We start from the raw sequence: 15130 nt of genomic DNA, 5'->3' as shown, positions 1-15130 counted from the left end.
CTCATGGAGCTGCACATTTTGAGTGGTGAAAGGTCACGGTCATCTTTCAAGGTCAAATGTTCAATTTATGGTGTCTGTTCGTCCGAAAACTTTTACATTGACCATAACTTTTTCAATATTGAAGATAGCAACTTGATAATATTTGGCATGCATGTGTATCTCATGGAGCTGAGCATTTTGAGTGGTGAAAGGTGAAGGTGAAGGTCATCCTTCAAGGTCAAATGTCAAATATATGGCTTCTGTCCGTCAAAAACTTTACATTGGCCATAACTTTTTTAATATTGAAGATAGCAACTTGTTATTTTGCATGCATGTGTATCTCATGAAGCTGCACATTTTGAGTGGTGGAAGTTCAAGGTCAGGGTCATCCTTCAAGGTAAAAAAAAAAAAAAAATTGTAAGCGGCATTCTCTTGAAGCTGCACATTTTGCGTGGTGGAAGTTCGAGGTCATCCTTCAAGGTCAAGGTCATCCTTCGAGGTCAAAGGTCCAAAAAATTTCAAAGCGGCGTTATCATGAAGCTGCACATTTTGAGTGGTGGAAGTTCAAGGTCAAGGTCGTTCTTCAAGGTCACGGTCATCCTTCAAGGTCAGAGGTAAAAAAAATAAATTCAAAGCGGCGTTATCATGAAGCTGCATCTTTTGAGTGGTAGAAGTTCAAGGTCATCCTTCAAGGTCAAAGTCATCCTTCAAGGTCAAAGGTCAAACAAACAAACAAAAATCTAAGCGGCGCTATCATGAAGCTGAACATTCTGAGTGGTGGAAGTTCAAGGTCAAGGTCATCCTTCAAGGTAAAAAAAAAAAATATTTTAATTTCAAGTGGCGTTCTCATGAAGCTGCACATTTTGAGTGGTGGAAGTACAAGGTCAAGGTCATCCTTCAAGGTCAAGGTCATCCTTCAAGGTCAAAGGTCAAAAATAATAATATCAAAGCGGTGTTCTCATGAAGCTGCACATTTAGAGTGGTGGAATTTCAAGGTCAAGGTCATTCTTCAAGGTTAAGGTCAAAGGTAAAAAAAATAATAATTTCAAAGCGGCGTTATCATGAAGCTGCACATTTTGAGTGGTGGAAGTTCAAGGTCAAGGTCATCCTTCCAGGTCAAGGTCATCTTTCAAGGTCAAAGGTCAACAAAATAATATTTCAAAGCGGCGTTCTCCTAAAGCTGCACATTTTGAGTGGTGGAAGGTCAAGGTCATCCTTCAAGGTCAAAGGTAAAAAAACCAAACAACAAAATTTCAAAGCGGCGCAATAGGGGACATTGTGTTTCTGACAAACACATCTCTTGTTTTTTTCATACATGGTTAATAAACACAAATATATATTTTTATAATTATGCCCCCCTTCGAAGAAGAGGGGGTATATTGCTTTGCACATGTCGGTCGGTCTGTTGGTCCGTCCACCAGGTGGTTTCCGGATAATAACTCAAGAACGCTTGGGGCTAGGATCATGAAACTTCATAGGTACATTGATCATGACTTGCAGATGACCCCTATTGATTTTGAGGTCACTAGGTCAAAGGTCAAGGTCACGGTGACCCGAAATAGTAAAATGGTTTCCGGATGATAACTCAAGAATGCTTCGCCTAGGATCATGAAACTTCATGGGAAGATTGATCATGACTCGCAGATGACCCCTATTGATTTTGAGGTCACTAGGTCAAAGGTCAAGGTCACGGTGACCCGAAATAGTAAAATGGTTTCCGGATGATAACTCAAGAATGCATACACCTAGGATCATGAAACTTCATGGGTAGATTGATAATGACTCGCAGATGACCCCTATTGATTTTGAGGTCACTAGGTCAAAGGTCAAGGTCACGGTGACCCAAAATAGTAAAATGGTTTTTGGATGATAACTCAAGAACGCATACGCCTAGGATCATGAAATTTCATAGGTAGATTGGTCATGACTCGCAGATGACCCCTATTGATGTTGAGGTCACTAGGTCAAAGGTCAAGGTCACGGTGACCCGAAATAGTAAAATGGTTTTTGGATGATAACTCAAGAACGCATATGCCTAGGATCATGAATTTTCATAGGCAGATTGATCATGACTCGCAGATGACCCCTATTGATTTTGAGGTCACAAGGTCAAAGGTCAAGGTCACAGTGACCCGAAATAGTAAAATGATGTTTTCCGGATGATAACTCAAGAACGCTTGGGGCTAGGATCATGAAACTTCATAGGTACATTGATCATGACTTGCAGATGACCCCTATTGATTTTGAAGTCACTTGGTCAAAGGTCAAGGTCACGGTGACCCGAAATAGTAAAATGGTTTCCGGATGATAACCCAAGAATGCATACGCCTAGGATCATGAAACTTCATGGGTAGATTGATCATGACTCGCAGATGACCCCTATTGATGTTGAGGTCACTAGGTCAAAGGTCAAGGTCACGGTGACCCGAAATAGTAAAATGGTTTCTGGATGATAACTCAAGAACGCATACGCCTAGGATCATGAAAGCTCATAGGTTGTTCAATATTGACTCACAGATGACCCCTATTGATTTTGAGGTCACTAGGTCAAAGGTCAAGGTCACGGTGACCCGAAATAGTAAAATGGTTTTTGGATGATAACTCAAGAACGCATACGCCTAGGATCATGAAATTTCATAGGTACAGTAGATTGATCGTGACTCGCAGATGACCCCTATTGATTTTGAGGTCACAAGGTCAAAGGTCACGGTGACCCGAAATAGTAAAATGATTTATGGATGATTACTCAAGAATGCTTTTGCCTAGGATCATGACGCTTCATAGGTACATTGATCGTGACTCGCAGATGACCCCTATTGATTTTCAGGTCACTAGGTCAAAGGTCAAGGTCACAGTGACAAAAATAGTATTCACACAATGGCTGCCACTACAACGGACAGCCCATATGGGGGGCATGCATGTTTTACAAACAGCCCTTGTTTTTTTTTAAATACCGTCCAGTCAAACCATCCCACCCAAGAATCCCCCCCTTCCAAAAAAAATACAAAAAATTGCATTTTTTTTGCATTTTTGGAAGATAATGTAATAAATGACTGCACCCCCACACTATATAACCCTCTCCACTCCACCCCTCCCTCCTTTGTGATTGAAATTGAGATAGGTCCCTACACCTTTAAAAAGAAAAATAGATGAGCAGTCTGCACCGGCAAGGCGGTGCTCTTGTTTTAATACTTGTTCTTACTAATGTCTACTTTCATTTGTTCACCTGCTCATGGTGAGCTTTTGTTATCATTTTTTCCCCTATTGTTTTCCTGCTTCAGTCATGCATTGTTCACATTGACCCTGCGAACACTATAAGCCACATTAATTTCCCAATTTAAATTTAACCTTGTCAGAACATTTGTCTTGATGTTATGTCAACAGAATTAAAAACCGGGTCACATTTGCTCAAATACTTTGGGGTAGGTCAAATGAAGAAAAAGCTTTTGAACACTTTAGAAACCACATTTATGGACCAATCTTTATACATTTTCTTGTCTTGGTCAAGTTTAAAACTGGTTGGTCAGAATCTTTATAATATTTAGGCGGAGTTTGAATCTGGTTCACATGTGTCCAAAAATAAGGTCACCTGGTAAAGCTAGGAAAACCCATACCACCAATCTTGGAGCCACATTTATGACTTAATCTTTAGGAAACTTGGTCAGAATGTGTTTCTTACAATATCAAGGCCCTGTTGGAATCTTGGTCAAGTGTGATCAAAAACTTGGTAACCAGTTAGTCGACAGTTGGTGAGCACTTCAGGGTTAACATCGACCTATTGTTTATAAACTTATGATCATTAAATGAATATTGCTTATTGTGGCTGTTGCATTTGCTCTTTAAAATGTTAATTTCTCAACTCTATCTTTCAATTAAATGTATAATCCACTTGTTAATCTACTGAAACAAACATATGTCCTATATTTACTGTGCTTGTGTCGAAATAGTATGTGTAAACTACCTTTACTTTCAGACTCTGCAAGTGCTGTGGGCATTGAACACAAGTTTGACGCGTACGACAAGCTGTTGCCATACCAACCACCGAACCGATACAACCTAAGAGGCATGAAGAACCTCCTCTACCAACACAAGATCCTGATCGACAATGCAGGCGAATATTTCAATCCTGACGCGCTGAGGGACAAACTGTACGAGATGAAAAAGCGAGGCCCCAACCCCATGATGAATGTCCTCATGTCTATAGCCAAAGGGGCAGAGACAGTTAGACATGTATGCACTATGATTTTATGTTTTTATAATTAACTTGTTTACTTACAGAATATTTTGTTTGTGTTTTGACAGTGTAAATGACTGTTTGTTAGGTAACTCAATAAACCTGAACAGTTAAATAAGCATGCATATTTATATCCCCATAGCGAGAGTTCATTATGGGGTCACTCAGTTTATTGCTTTTTTTTTCTTCCGATAGGATCGGTCTGTTCGGATTGAGTGCAAAAGTTTGATGAGATTTTTGTCCATATTTCTGAAGCTTTAAAATTGATTCAAAATAAATGCCATTACCATGTTGATGTTCTAAACACTTTTCAAGCCCAATGATTCACTCATTGGAAAGTCATGTGCCCTTTAACACTGTTGAGAAAGTGTTGTGGTGGTTATAGTCACGTTTGTGACAAAGCTCTAGTTCCCTAATTTGTGTTTGTTAACCCTGTCCCACTCAGAAGCAAAGTGAAAATGACTTTGCACACACCATAAAATCAGAGTAGCCTGCGAGTTTCTCGCAGTCTGTTCAGGTTTTATGCTGAATGCTGCTTATCAGTATCTAAGGGTTGGAAATGAAGTCTTTAAAACTTTAATTAAGTAAGAAAGGTCTTTTATAACATTTTACTTTCAAAGGGACTCCAAATGTGTCAAAATACAAATCTAAGTGGTAAAGGATTTAGCAGGTTTTGAACAAATAAAAAAAAAAACAGCTGATAACATTGGGATACGGTGGGTCAAACAGGTGGTTTCTGTTCAATAATTAAAGTTTGCGTAGACCAATCTTGATGAGACTTTGGGTATATACATCTTGCATGGAGACCCAGCTTGTGTTTGGATTTGGGGTATTTTAAGTCAAGGTTACTATTTCTTAAAATAGAAAAGCTGTTCTGCTCAATAACTTGAGTCTTGATGGAGATATTACACTGAAAATTTGTGTGCAGCTCGCTGACAATAACTTAATTCGGATTGACCCAAAGTTTTGAGGACTCAATTAAGTCGCGTTCTGAGAAAAGTGGGCATAATGCATGTGCGTAAAGTGTCATCCCAGATTAGGCTGTGCAGTCCGCACAGGCTAGTCAGGGACGACACTTCCCGCCTCAATTGGATTTTTTTTACGAAGAGACTTCATTTAAACGAAAAATGTCATAAAAGCGGAAAGTGTCGTCGCTGATTAGCCTGTGCGAACTGCACAGGCTAATCTGGGACGACAATTTTAATTCACAAACACGGGTCTTGTTTTAATTTAAAATTTATTTTAAAATACTAAATTAGTAACAGAAACATTAACAACTGGGTTTCTTGTATGTAATATGTAGGTCACTGGAATTAGACGCGATGTGCCAGCAAGTGCGTTAAAGTTGTCGATTCTTCAGCTACGACAGCTCAAACAAGAAACCATGGATGGGTTGAAAAAAACAGGGGACTTCTTGAAACTGAAGGTGAAAAATTTATTGGCCGGCATGTTCTATTGATTGCTTTTTTATCCCCCGCCATAGGCGGAGGGATATTGTTTTTGGGTTGTCAGTCTTTCCATCCGTTCGGCCGGCACTTTTGTGTCCGGAGCCATATCTTGGAATTACTTTGGCGGATTTCATTCAAACTTTTTATGAGTATATATATGGATAAGAGGATGATTCACACCAAATGGCATTGTACACCATCTGTTAATAACAGAGTTATGGCCCTTTGTATCTTAAAAAAATGCTTTTTAGCTGAGTGTCAAATATAACAATTTTGTGTCCAGAAGCATATTGGCGGGGGATATCAATTCAACGAATTTGCTTGTTATGCTAAGTATTGAAAGGAAAGCAATTTACAGAAAGCTGAGTCATTCTATTGTTCAAAGTAAGTCATGAGTCAAAATCAATGTGAGATTTACTGATATGCGTAGATAGGTGAATATTGAACGCTACAACTATGAAGCAAGCAGTGATAGTGCCATTTTCATTTCCTCTGTAAAGAGCTTACTGTGGGGTTCCATTGATACCCTTGTTTTTACCCTCCAGGCTCGATTCTTGTCAGTGTTCCTCTGGCCAGCACTTGTGTCTACTGTGGTCCCTCCGAAAAACCGCCTTCTTCCGCAAAGCCTTCTGGAAAAACTGCAATTGCAAAAGCAAGAAAAGGCTGACCCAACTCAAACTGCAAGCACAGACCAAAAACAAACGGCCACTGCAGCAAACTCAACAAAAATCTCAACGGAAGATAAGGGAACTCAGCTGACTGCAGAAGATGGTGAAGTCAGCAGGAATGCTGATGATGTCAGCACAAATATTGATAATGTCATAATCAACTCTGGGAGCACTAAGCTGGACAAAGATATGCCAGAAGAAGAGGCTATTGAGAAACTGGTCAGCAAAATAAGGGATGAGTATGCTGCAAACAAGAGAAAAAAGTAAGTTTAAAACAGTGTTCTGTACTTGGATCTCATGTGTGGCTGTTCTTTTTCAAGCTGTCTTGCGCTTAGATTGATTTATCTGTGACAATGGCAGGTCAGAGCATGGTTGTGTGTGGATCCATCAACCTTGTTGAAACTGTGATATCATTCATAATGCAATTTTAAAAATTAAATTACAGCATGCGGAGATGTATTGTGGAATGTGAGACCCATTTCTCAGAGGTTAAGGTCACTCTACAAGGTTAAAGGTGAAACAATTGGTCATAATGCTATTTGCCTGGACTGTAATGTCTATCATTAATCAGACAAAAATATCTTTCCACAAATTTGACAATGTGGAGAACTCAAAGATCAAGGTCACTCTCAAAAGCCAAAGGTTAAATATTACAATGTTACATGGGCAATCTTAATCTTAAGTTAGCAAAGTACACAATACTTGTAACTGAAACATTTGTTTTATAATTACCCTAATGCCAAGAAGTATGCAATAGCGTGAAAAATTGGCTAATTTAAAAAATGATTTTAAACCAGTGGACTCACTTAAAACTCGGTTTGTCTTTATAATTCAGGGGTGTTATTTCTTCTTAGTTCAGCTGATTACCTCCCTTTGAACTGTCAAAATAATTTTATAAATATTTCTAAACTTTGCTGGATTTATATACAATTGAAGAGTTTAGTTGATGAGCCTGTAGGGATGGGGGGGAGGGCATTTTGATCCCCTGTGGTTGTTCTTAAATCACACCCCAGATAATTACAGAAAGAACAGATGCAGGCAATAATGAATTACATGTATACACAATGATAGTTCATAACCATGAATATTTGTTATGTGTTTGGCAGGAATAATGCCCGGTTTGGCCAGTACAAGAAGAAGCCATCAGAGAAGATGGAGCAAGCAAAGGAAAAGAGGATGCGCCTGCTTATCCTCAGGAGACTCGGTCAGTTTGCTAGACAAATAATTGAGCTGCGTTCTGGGAAAACAGGGTTTATTGCATGTGCAGTCCACACAGGCTAATCAGGAGCAACGATTTCTGCATAAACTGGCTTTTTGCTAAGACAAGACTCTGTAAATAAAAAAATACCATAAAATCGGAAAGTGTCTTCCCTGATTAGCCTGTGTGAACTGCACAGGCTAATCTGGGATGACACTTTAAGCACATGCATTCAGTCCTGATTTCCCAGAGAAAGGCTTTATTAGTGTCACCATATCCTCTACAATGTATCAGTGTTTAAATGATTATATAAATTATGGCCTAAAAAGCTTGAAAAAATAGAATTGGCGATAGTTGGAACGTGTTTTTGGCCAATTAATAGAAAAACCAATATGTTACTATGCTACACTATGTACATTTAAATGTTAGATGGATACTTCTGGCCAAGTATGAGCTCTTTTAAACCAGTTTAAACCCCCAAGTGTTTCGTATTGATCATTCCAATGCAGTGACCCAGTAGTGTTTATGTTTTTTACTTTTTTGTGTACATATGGCTCTTGTTTAGTGCAGTTTTTTGGGTCTATGTTTGGCTATTGGTTCTTTGCTGTAAATAAATGCCATAACTAAAGGAAAGAATTGTGTAATAAGTTAAAAAATAAAAGAGATTATTTATTTTTATTTTGTTTACTAGGATTGGAACAAAGGATGAAGGAGCTTCAAAAGAAGAGATTAGAAGAAGAGGGAAGCAAACAAATTGCAGATTGTGATGCTGTGGAGACAACCTCCAATAAGTCAACTGCACAGAAAAACAGAATCACAAAGAAAATTGGAAAAGAAAATACCAGTGCAGAGAATGTAAGAAAAAGAAAAAGTGAAGACATTGAACCAAAGCGAAACCCTGATGATGATAATGTTAATGATTTAAAAAGTCCACTAATCATCAAAACTGAGCCTATAGATGGACCGGAAACAGTTGAACTTTCAACTGAATTAGTGAAAGGGAATACAGCATGTGTCAAGTTTGATACAGCAAGTACTTCTGAAATGTTGAAAAATGACACAACTGAGTTTGCACCTGATGCTGCTGATGATCACACAGTTGAAAACAACAATGATGAAGAGGTGGTTGCAAGTCCAAAAAGTAAGTATTACAAAACTGTGTTATTTTCACTTGTTAAATGGTTTGCTGGTGAATTCTTAAATCAGCTTAGGTTGTTCAGGCGTGTGTAAGATAACACGCATGATATGTCTGAAATGCGTTTTACAAGATGAAAACCAAGAAAAACTTTTGTGTTTTAGCATCATAAACATTACTGGCACTTGCCTTTCTCCTGCTAATGACTTAACGATTTGTAAGGGAACTTGCCATACTGTTTTAAAACGATTGTTTATTAATAGAACCAAGGTAATACTCATGAGGTATTTTAAACAATTGTGTTTGTGGTTTTTTGTAGGAAAAAGGGGTCGCAAGCCAGGCTCAAAGCTTGTTTATGACAAGGAACCCACTAGAAAATCTAAGAGAGGGTCATTTCCTAAAATAGCATACAGTCAAGTAAGATATTTTGTTTAAAGATATTTAATTTGGTCAGTTTTGAACATTGATTTCTATATATGTTTCCAATTGCTTGTTGTTACTATGGTGTCTTATGGCATTGTTACAAACATAATTTAAGCAACAATCTGAAGTCTGTCTTTGATACAAAATCGTATTTACCGGATTTCTAGGTTGACTTGATGAAACTCTGAAAGTAGGCATCAATATTGGACATTTTAAGGTTATATCAGTTGTGTGTTGTTGTGCCACAAAAAATGTGTTTGCTATGGTTACAGAATGAAGTGAAACTAAAATCTGGGTCCTGTGACAGTTAAAAAAGTACTTGAACATGGTTGACAAAACTCTGTATGTAGATAGAGGGCCATAACTTAAGGGAAATATACATTATACTTCAGTGTTTTCTTTAGATCAAAGATGTGGTCACTATGGTTACAGAAAATATTTGAAAATAAAAATCTACATCCCGACATAATTAAAAAGAACTTCAGCTTGCTTAATCAAACTTATGGAGATCCTGTTCGACAACACTTACCCAGTTGGGGACTGTTGTTTTATCTGTGACAAACTTCTTGTTAATACTACACCTTATAGACTGGTTATTATGCTTCCCCAAAATTTATTTTGGGGGAGCATATAGACGCCGCTTCGTCTGTCCGTCCGTCCGTGCACAATTTTTGTCCGGGCTATTTCTCAGCATCTAATGACCGGAATTCAATAAAACTTCATGGGAAGCTTCACTACCAAGAGGAAATGTGCATATTATCAGCGGGTTCTGGTCGGATGATTTTTCACAGAGTAATGGCCCTTTGAAATTTTCCATTAACTGTACATATAGTGCAATTCTTGTATGGGCTATTTTTCAGCAACTAAAAAAAAATCTTGTCCCCCCCAACTACTGTGCCCTCAAGAAGTTTCCTTTTATCTGAATATATAGTGCAAAAACCTTTGGGGAGCATCACCCGTCTCCGACAGTTTCTTGTTTTAATATTAGCTCCAGAAGATAATTTAACCATTAATTTTTAGCTCACCTGAGCACAACGTGCTCATGGTGAGCTTTAGTGATCGCTTTTTGTCCGTCGTGCGTTGTGCGACGTCAACATTTGCCTTGTTAACTCTCTAGAGGCCACATTTATTGTCCAATCTTCATGCAATTTGGTCAGAAGATTGGTTTCAATGATATCTTGGATGAGTTTGAAAATTGTTACATTTGCTGGAAAAACATGGCTGCCAAGGGGCGGGGCATTTTTCCTTATATGGCTATAGTAAAATCTTGTTAACACTCTAGAGGCCACATTTATTGTCTGATCTTCATATAACTTGGTCAGAAGATTCATCCCAATAATATCTTGGACGAGCTTGAAAATGATGCCGGTGAAGCTAGGAAGGAAGATTTGTCCCAATAATATCTTGTTATCTTAGGTGAGCGACCTTGGGCCTTTCAGGCCCTCTTGTATATAATTATTGGTTTCTTGTAGACATGCAACAGCACCGCAGCATAGTTATGTGAAAAGAAAACAAGTATGGCAATCATTTTTTATCAAATTTGTAAGTGTATATTAATAGCAATGTTTTAACTCTTGCAGGAAACAAGGAGACCACCAACCAATTTCTGTAAGAAACTACGGCGATTACTTCCAGATAAAATGGGTCACCTGGTTGCTAAGATACCAGATATACCCATCCTAAGCGAACCAATGCCCAAGCCAGCAAGCAAAAAAATGTCTCCCACTAAAAGCGTTGATTCTAATTTTACACAACCAAGGAAGAAAATTCATTCAGATGCAAAAAAATTATCCAAAGAAGCCAAGATACTTGGACTTAAGCATATAAGTGAATTTCGGCAGAAGCAGTTAAAAGAGAAGAAAGAGAGGATCAAAATGTTGGCAAAGCGGAGGGGCATAAAAACAGCATCATTGAAGACGTTGAAACGTAAACAACTGAAATCAAAAGGTTCAACAAATAAAAAGAAAGATGCCGGTGGGCTTTTAAAATTAGCCAAATCTGTAAAGTCTTCTGTTCTAAAGGCCCAAATTTTGGACAATGTTAACAAAAACAAATCTGTTTCAAAGGATTGTACCAGTGAACTTTCAAATTGGAAAAAAATCCAGAGTCTTGACCAGCCTACAGATGCTAGCCATCAGGTTTGTGAGGCAACAAAGGAGAAAATGAAGGCAAAACTTGCTTCAAAAGCTCTAAATGTCAGTGGAAACAACTTTCAACCAGCTGCATCCAGTCCTGTGGTTTCTAAACCAGTCAAATCCAGTTGTTTGGTAACAGTATCGCAAACAAACAAATCAAAATCGAGCGTTGCAAATATCCTTAGTTTAGCAACGCCCCCAGAACAAATTGTACTGATACCATCTGGGGTGAGTAATCTAGACGGGAGTGTTCCTTTTGTGTCTTTACAGAGGTGTGACCTGGGTGTGATTAATGCAAGGAAAAGAAGCAATGCAGATGGGGATAAGGCACATGGTGAACCAGTTTCTAAGAGTATAAAGGATAATGATGACAAGAACGGAAGTTCCATTATTGCATTAGTGGAGGGCCATAAATTAATAGGCAAAGTCAATTCGCCAGTGTTACAGCAAGCTCCTCTCAAAAATCTCTCAATTGCCACAGTGCCAAAATCAGCATTATGTGTGACCTCAGCGAGCACATTGCCGACTTCCACAATGGCAAGGGTTACGACCATCCTTCAAGCTGCGTCTCAACCAACAAATCCATTGCATGTGAATAAGCGAGTTCGAGAAATACGCCCAGCACCTTCGAAATCATTGTCTGTGCAGACAGTTTCAACTCCAGCAATTGGAGCCAGTTCAAGAAAATCATCCTCTAAGAAGAAAGCTTCCATTTCAATTAATCGGTTAACGAGTCCCAGTGTTTCCAAATCGCCAAAACCATCGTGTGTGCAAACAAGTCCCAACTCACATGCTGGTACCTTTAGTCCCTCTGCTATAAGTATGACAAAAGTATCATCCTTTCAAATAATGGAAAATTCTGGTTTTGATTCAGCATCTTCAAAGCCATCATCTATGCAAACTAGTCCCAACTCCTGTATTGTGACCTTAAGTACGGTTGCTATAAATTCCCCAAAATTATCATATATGCAGACAATATCTAGCTCAGCATCCTCAAAATCACCATGTGTGCAAACAATTCCCAACTCAAGCGTTGGAACCTTGAGTGTAACTGCTACATCTTCTACAAAAGCATCATTGAAGAAGAAGCTTCTGAAATCTTGTGTTGTTTCTTCATGCTCAAACTCGTCTGATTTACCAACGACAGGAGCATCTGTACTACAAACTACCGCCCAATCTTCAACTAGTTTGAAGACAGCTGTCCATGCAAGTATTGGGAATACTGTCCAAGATGATTTGGCTTCCCCAAAGTCATTAAAAATGCCTACATCATGCTCAAATGTTGGATCTATCAATTCAGAAACAGTCGCCTCAACTGCAAACTCTAGCAATATTTCAATTATTATAGCTGAATCATTGGTTCCATCAAGCTTACAGACAACCGCAAACTCTAGCAATATTTCAACAGCTGAATCATTGGTGCCATCAAGCATACAGACAACTGCATACTCTAGCAATACTTCAACAGCTGAGTCATTGGTGCCATCAAGCTTACAGACAACTGCAAACTCAAGCATGGTCTTAGCTTCCTCAAATCCATCATGCGCGCAGTCTCTCCCAATCTCATCTGATGGGGTCGCAAGATCGGATGGGATTGCACAATCAGATGGGATGGCAAGTTCAGCTGCTTCGACTTCAGGTCTTAACCTCCAGAATCTCTTCAGTTCTATGATGGGAAGCCTTCAGCAATTGATGCGCGGTGCAAACTCGCCCTCTCAAGGGTACACCGGCTCCCCTGGTTCTCAGCAACCGTCCCTGGGCCCACTCATTATGCCTGTTCCCGTGACAGTGGCTGGTACCCAACAGATAGCCTTCATGCCTGTTTACCCCAATAGTGAGGGGAAGTATGTGCTGCCTGATGGGACAGTGGTTGAATCTGGGGCACAAGGGCAACCAGTAGCCAGTTTACCCCAATAGTTAGGGGAATTATGTGCTTCCTGACGGGACAGTGGTGGAATCTTGACTACAGGGAGCACCAGTTTTCAGTACATTCAGCACGTGCTTAGTTACCCAGAAATCTGCAATAATTGAGGCTGAATCAACAGATATATTATTGGCAATGGATTGAATTGTGGGCATTGTAAACTCATCTGGCATTTCTTCTGATTCAGCTGACAAATACTACACTATTTGGTTTTGAATCTAATGATAAAGCATCCACAAATGGTTGTTTAACAAGTTAACTCAGGAAAACGTGGGTTTAGGTGCTTATTCAATCGATAAATCATCCACACATTTATGAATTGTTAAGCGATGTATGAGTAAATATGAGTTTAATTGTGTTCATGTTAAATAAGGTTCTGAATCAACAAATAAAACATTCTTAGATGATTGTATTGATCGAATTAATGGCTCAAGAATAATCTGAACTTTATTAAACTAAGAAATATTAAGTAAATGTAAACTGAAGTATGAAGCATTGAAGAAAATGTTGAAATTAAGTACATATTCAACAGAATAAATTACAAACAACTGATTGACTTGTTGAACAAGTAACAAATGAGTATAAGAAATCTTGTTGGATCTTAAATTGGTGTTGATTCAACTGATAAAGTAACCACACAAGATTGAATTGTGTGGCAACATATGTGCTTATTAAGTCGATGTATAATACTTTCGTTGGATCATTGTGTAACTTTTTTAAGGAATTATATGAGCTGAGAAAACCTGGCTTAATGCATTTGGGTAAAGTGTCGTCTCAGACTAGTCCGTGGTTTCTTGTCAGGAACCTATGGAAACATTCCATTAAAGCGGAATGTGTTGTCCCTTATTAGCATGGGACCACACTTTACGCACATGCAGTAAGCCCAGTTTCCCTGATCGAGGCACCTGTTAAATTTGTTTTCTGTACCAGTTTCGTGTTTCTAAAAATTGCCTGTGCAATAAACCAGTAGATTTGCAGATAGTAAGAAAATTGCAAACATGTTTTGAAATAATACTTTTTCTGTTTTTAATTAACTTAAAAGCTTTCACTGTTACCGTTTTCTGATGAAGAACTTTTTTTTTCATTCATGACCAGGCTTCTGTTTAGTTATTGTCTATTTTGGTTTTGTTTTGATTATATGTGACACAATTGCATGATGTTTGTGTATTTCATCATATAATTTTCATGTCTTTTGTTAGATTGTTGTTCGTTTGCATGCATTAAACGTTTTGATAGCATATTCAGTTGTGTTTAGCTCCACTGGCAAGAGGCTTATGTCATGGTCCTGTGTCAGTCGTGCGCGCGTGCGTGCGTTAACTTTTTCTTCAAACATCTTCTCCTAAACAACAAGTCCAATTCTGATAAAACTTCTCACAAATGTTCCTTTCAAATGTGTTCAAATTATGCCCCTGGGGTCAAATTTGACCCCGCCCCGGGGGTCAATAAATTGAACATATGCTTATATAAAGGCTTTTTTGTGCAAACTTTTAAAATCTTTCTGTCCATAACCGTAAGGCCAAGGGCTACCAAATTCGGTATGTAGTGACATCTAATAGTTCTCTACTTAGTATGTTCAAATTATGCTCCTGGGGTCAAATTTGACCCTGCCCCGGGGGTAACAAAAATTAACATACGCTTAAATAAGGCCTATTTTGTGCAAACTTTAAAAAATCTTGTCCATAACTGTATGGCATAGGGCTACCAAATTTGATATGTAGTGACATCCAATAGTCCTCTACCAAGTTTGTTCAAATTAAGCCCCTGTGATCAAATTTGACCGTTCCCCAGGGGTCACAAAATTGAACATATGCTTATATTGGGCCTATTTTGTGCAAACTTTAAAAATCTTGTCCATAACAATTGGGCCTTTTTCTACCATTTTTGGTATGTATTTAAAAAGTTCTCTACCAAGGTTTTTCAAATTATGCCCCTGGGGTCAAATTTAACCCTGCCCCGGGAATCACAAAAATGAACATCTGCTTAAAT

The 15130-nt window shown here is 38.5% G+C and overlaps 1 protein-coding gene across 3 annotated transcripts in view; it reads left to right on the top strand.

The window, feature by feature from the left end:
- Nucleotides 1-14384, top strand: part of LOC127837642 (uncharacterized) — a 64853-nt gene extending 50469 nt beyond the window's left edge. For all 3 annotated transcript variants that reach the window (XM_052364880.1, XM_052364877.1, XM_052364879.1), the window contains 7 exons: nt 3953-4209; nt 5517-5639; nt 6207-6592; nt 7436-7533; nt 8219-8668; nt 8982-9079; nt 10666-14384. In XM_052364880.1, the coding sequence (XP_052220840.1) occupies nt 3953-4209; nt 5517-5639; nt 6207-6592; nt 7436-7533; nt 8219-8668; nt 8982-9079; nt 10666-13137 (3884 nt within the window). In that variant the 3' untranslated portion in view covers nt 13138-14384. The remainder of the gene's footprint in view (nt 1-3952; nt 4210-5516; nt 5640-6206; nt 6593-7435; nt 7534-8218; nt 8669-8981; nt 9080-10665) is intronic.
- The last annotated feature ends 746 nt before the right edge of the window (nt 14385-15130 follow it).

Source organism: Dreissena polymorpha, chromosome 7 (genome assembly GCF_020536995.1).
Source record: "Dreissena polymorpha isolate Duluth1 chromosome 7, UMN_Dpol_1.0, whole genome shotgun sequence".
In the NCBI taxonomy this organism is placed as follows: Eukaryota; Metazoa; Mollusca; class Bivalvia; order Myida; family Dreissenidae; genus Dreissena; species Dreissena polymorpha.
The sequence above is the reverse complement of the archived record's forward strand: the minus strand, read 5'-3'. Positions and strand labels throughout refer to the sequence as shown.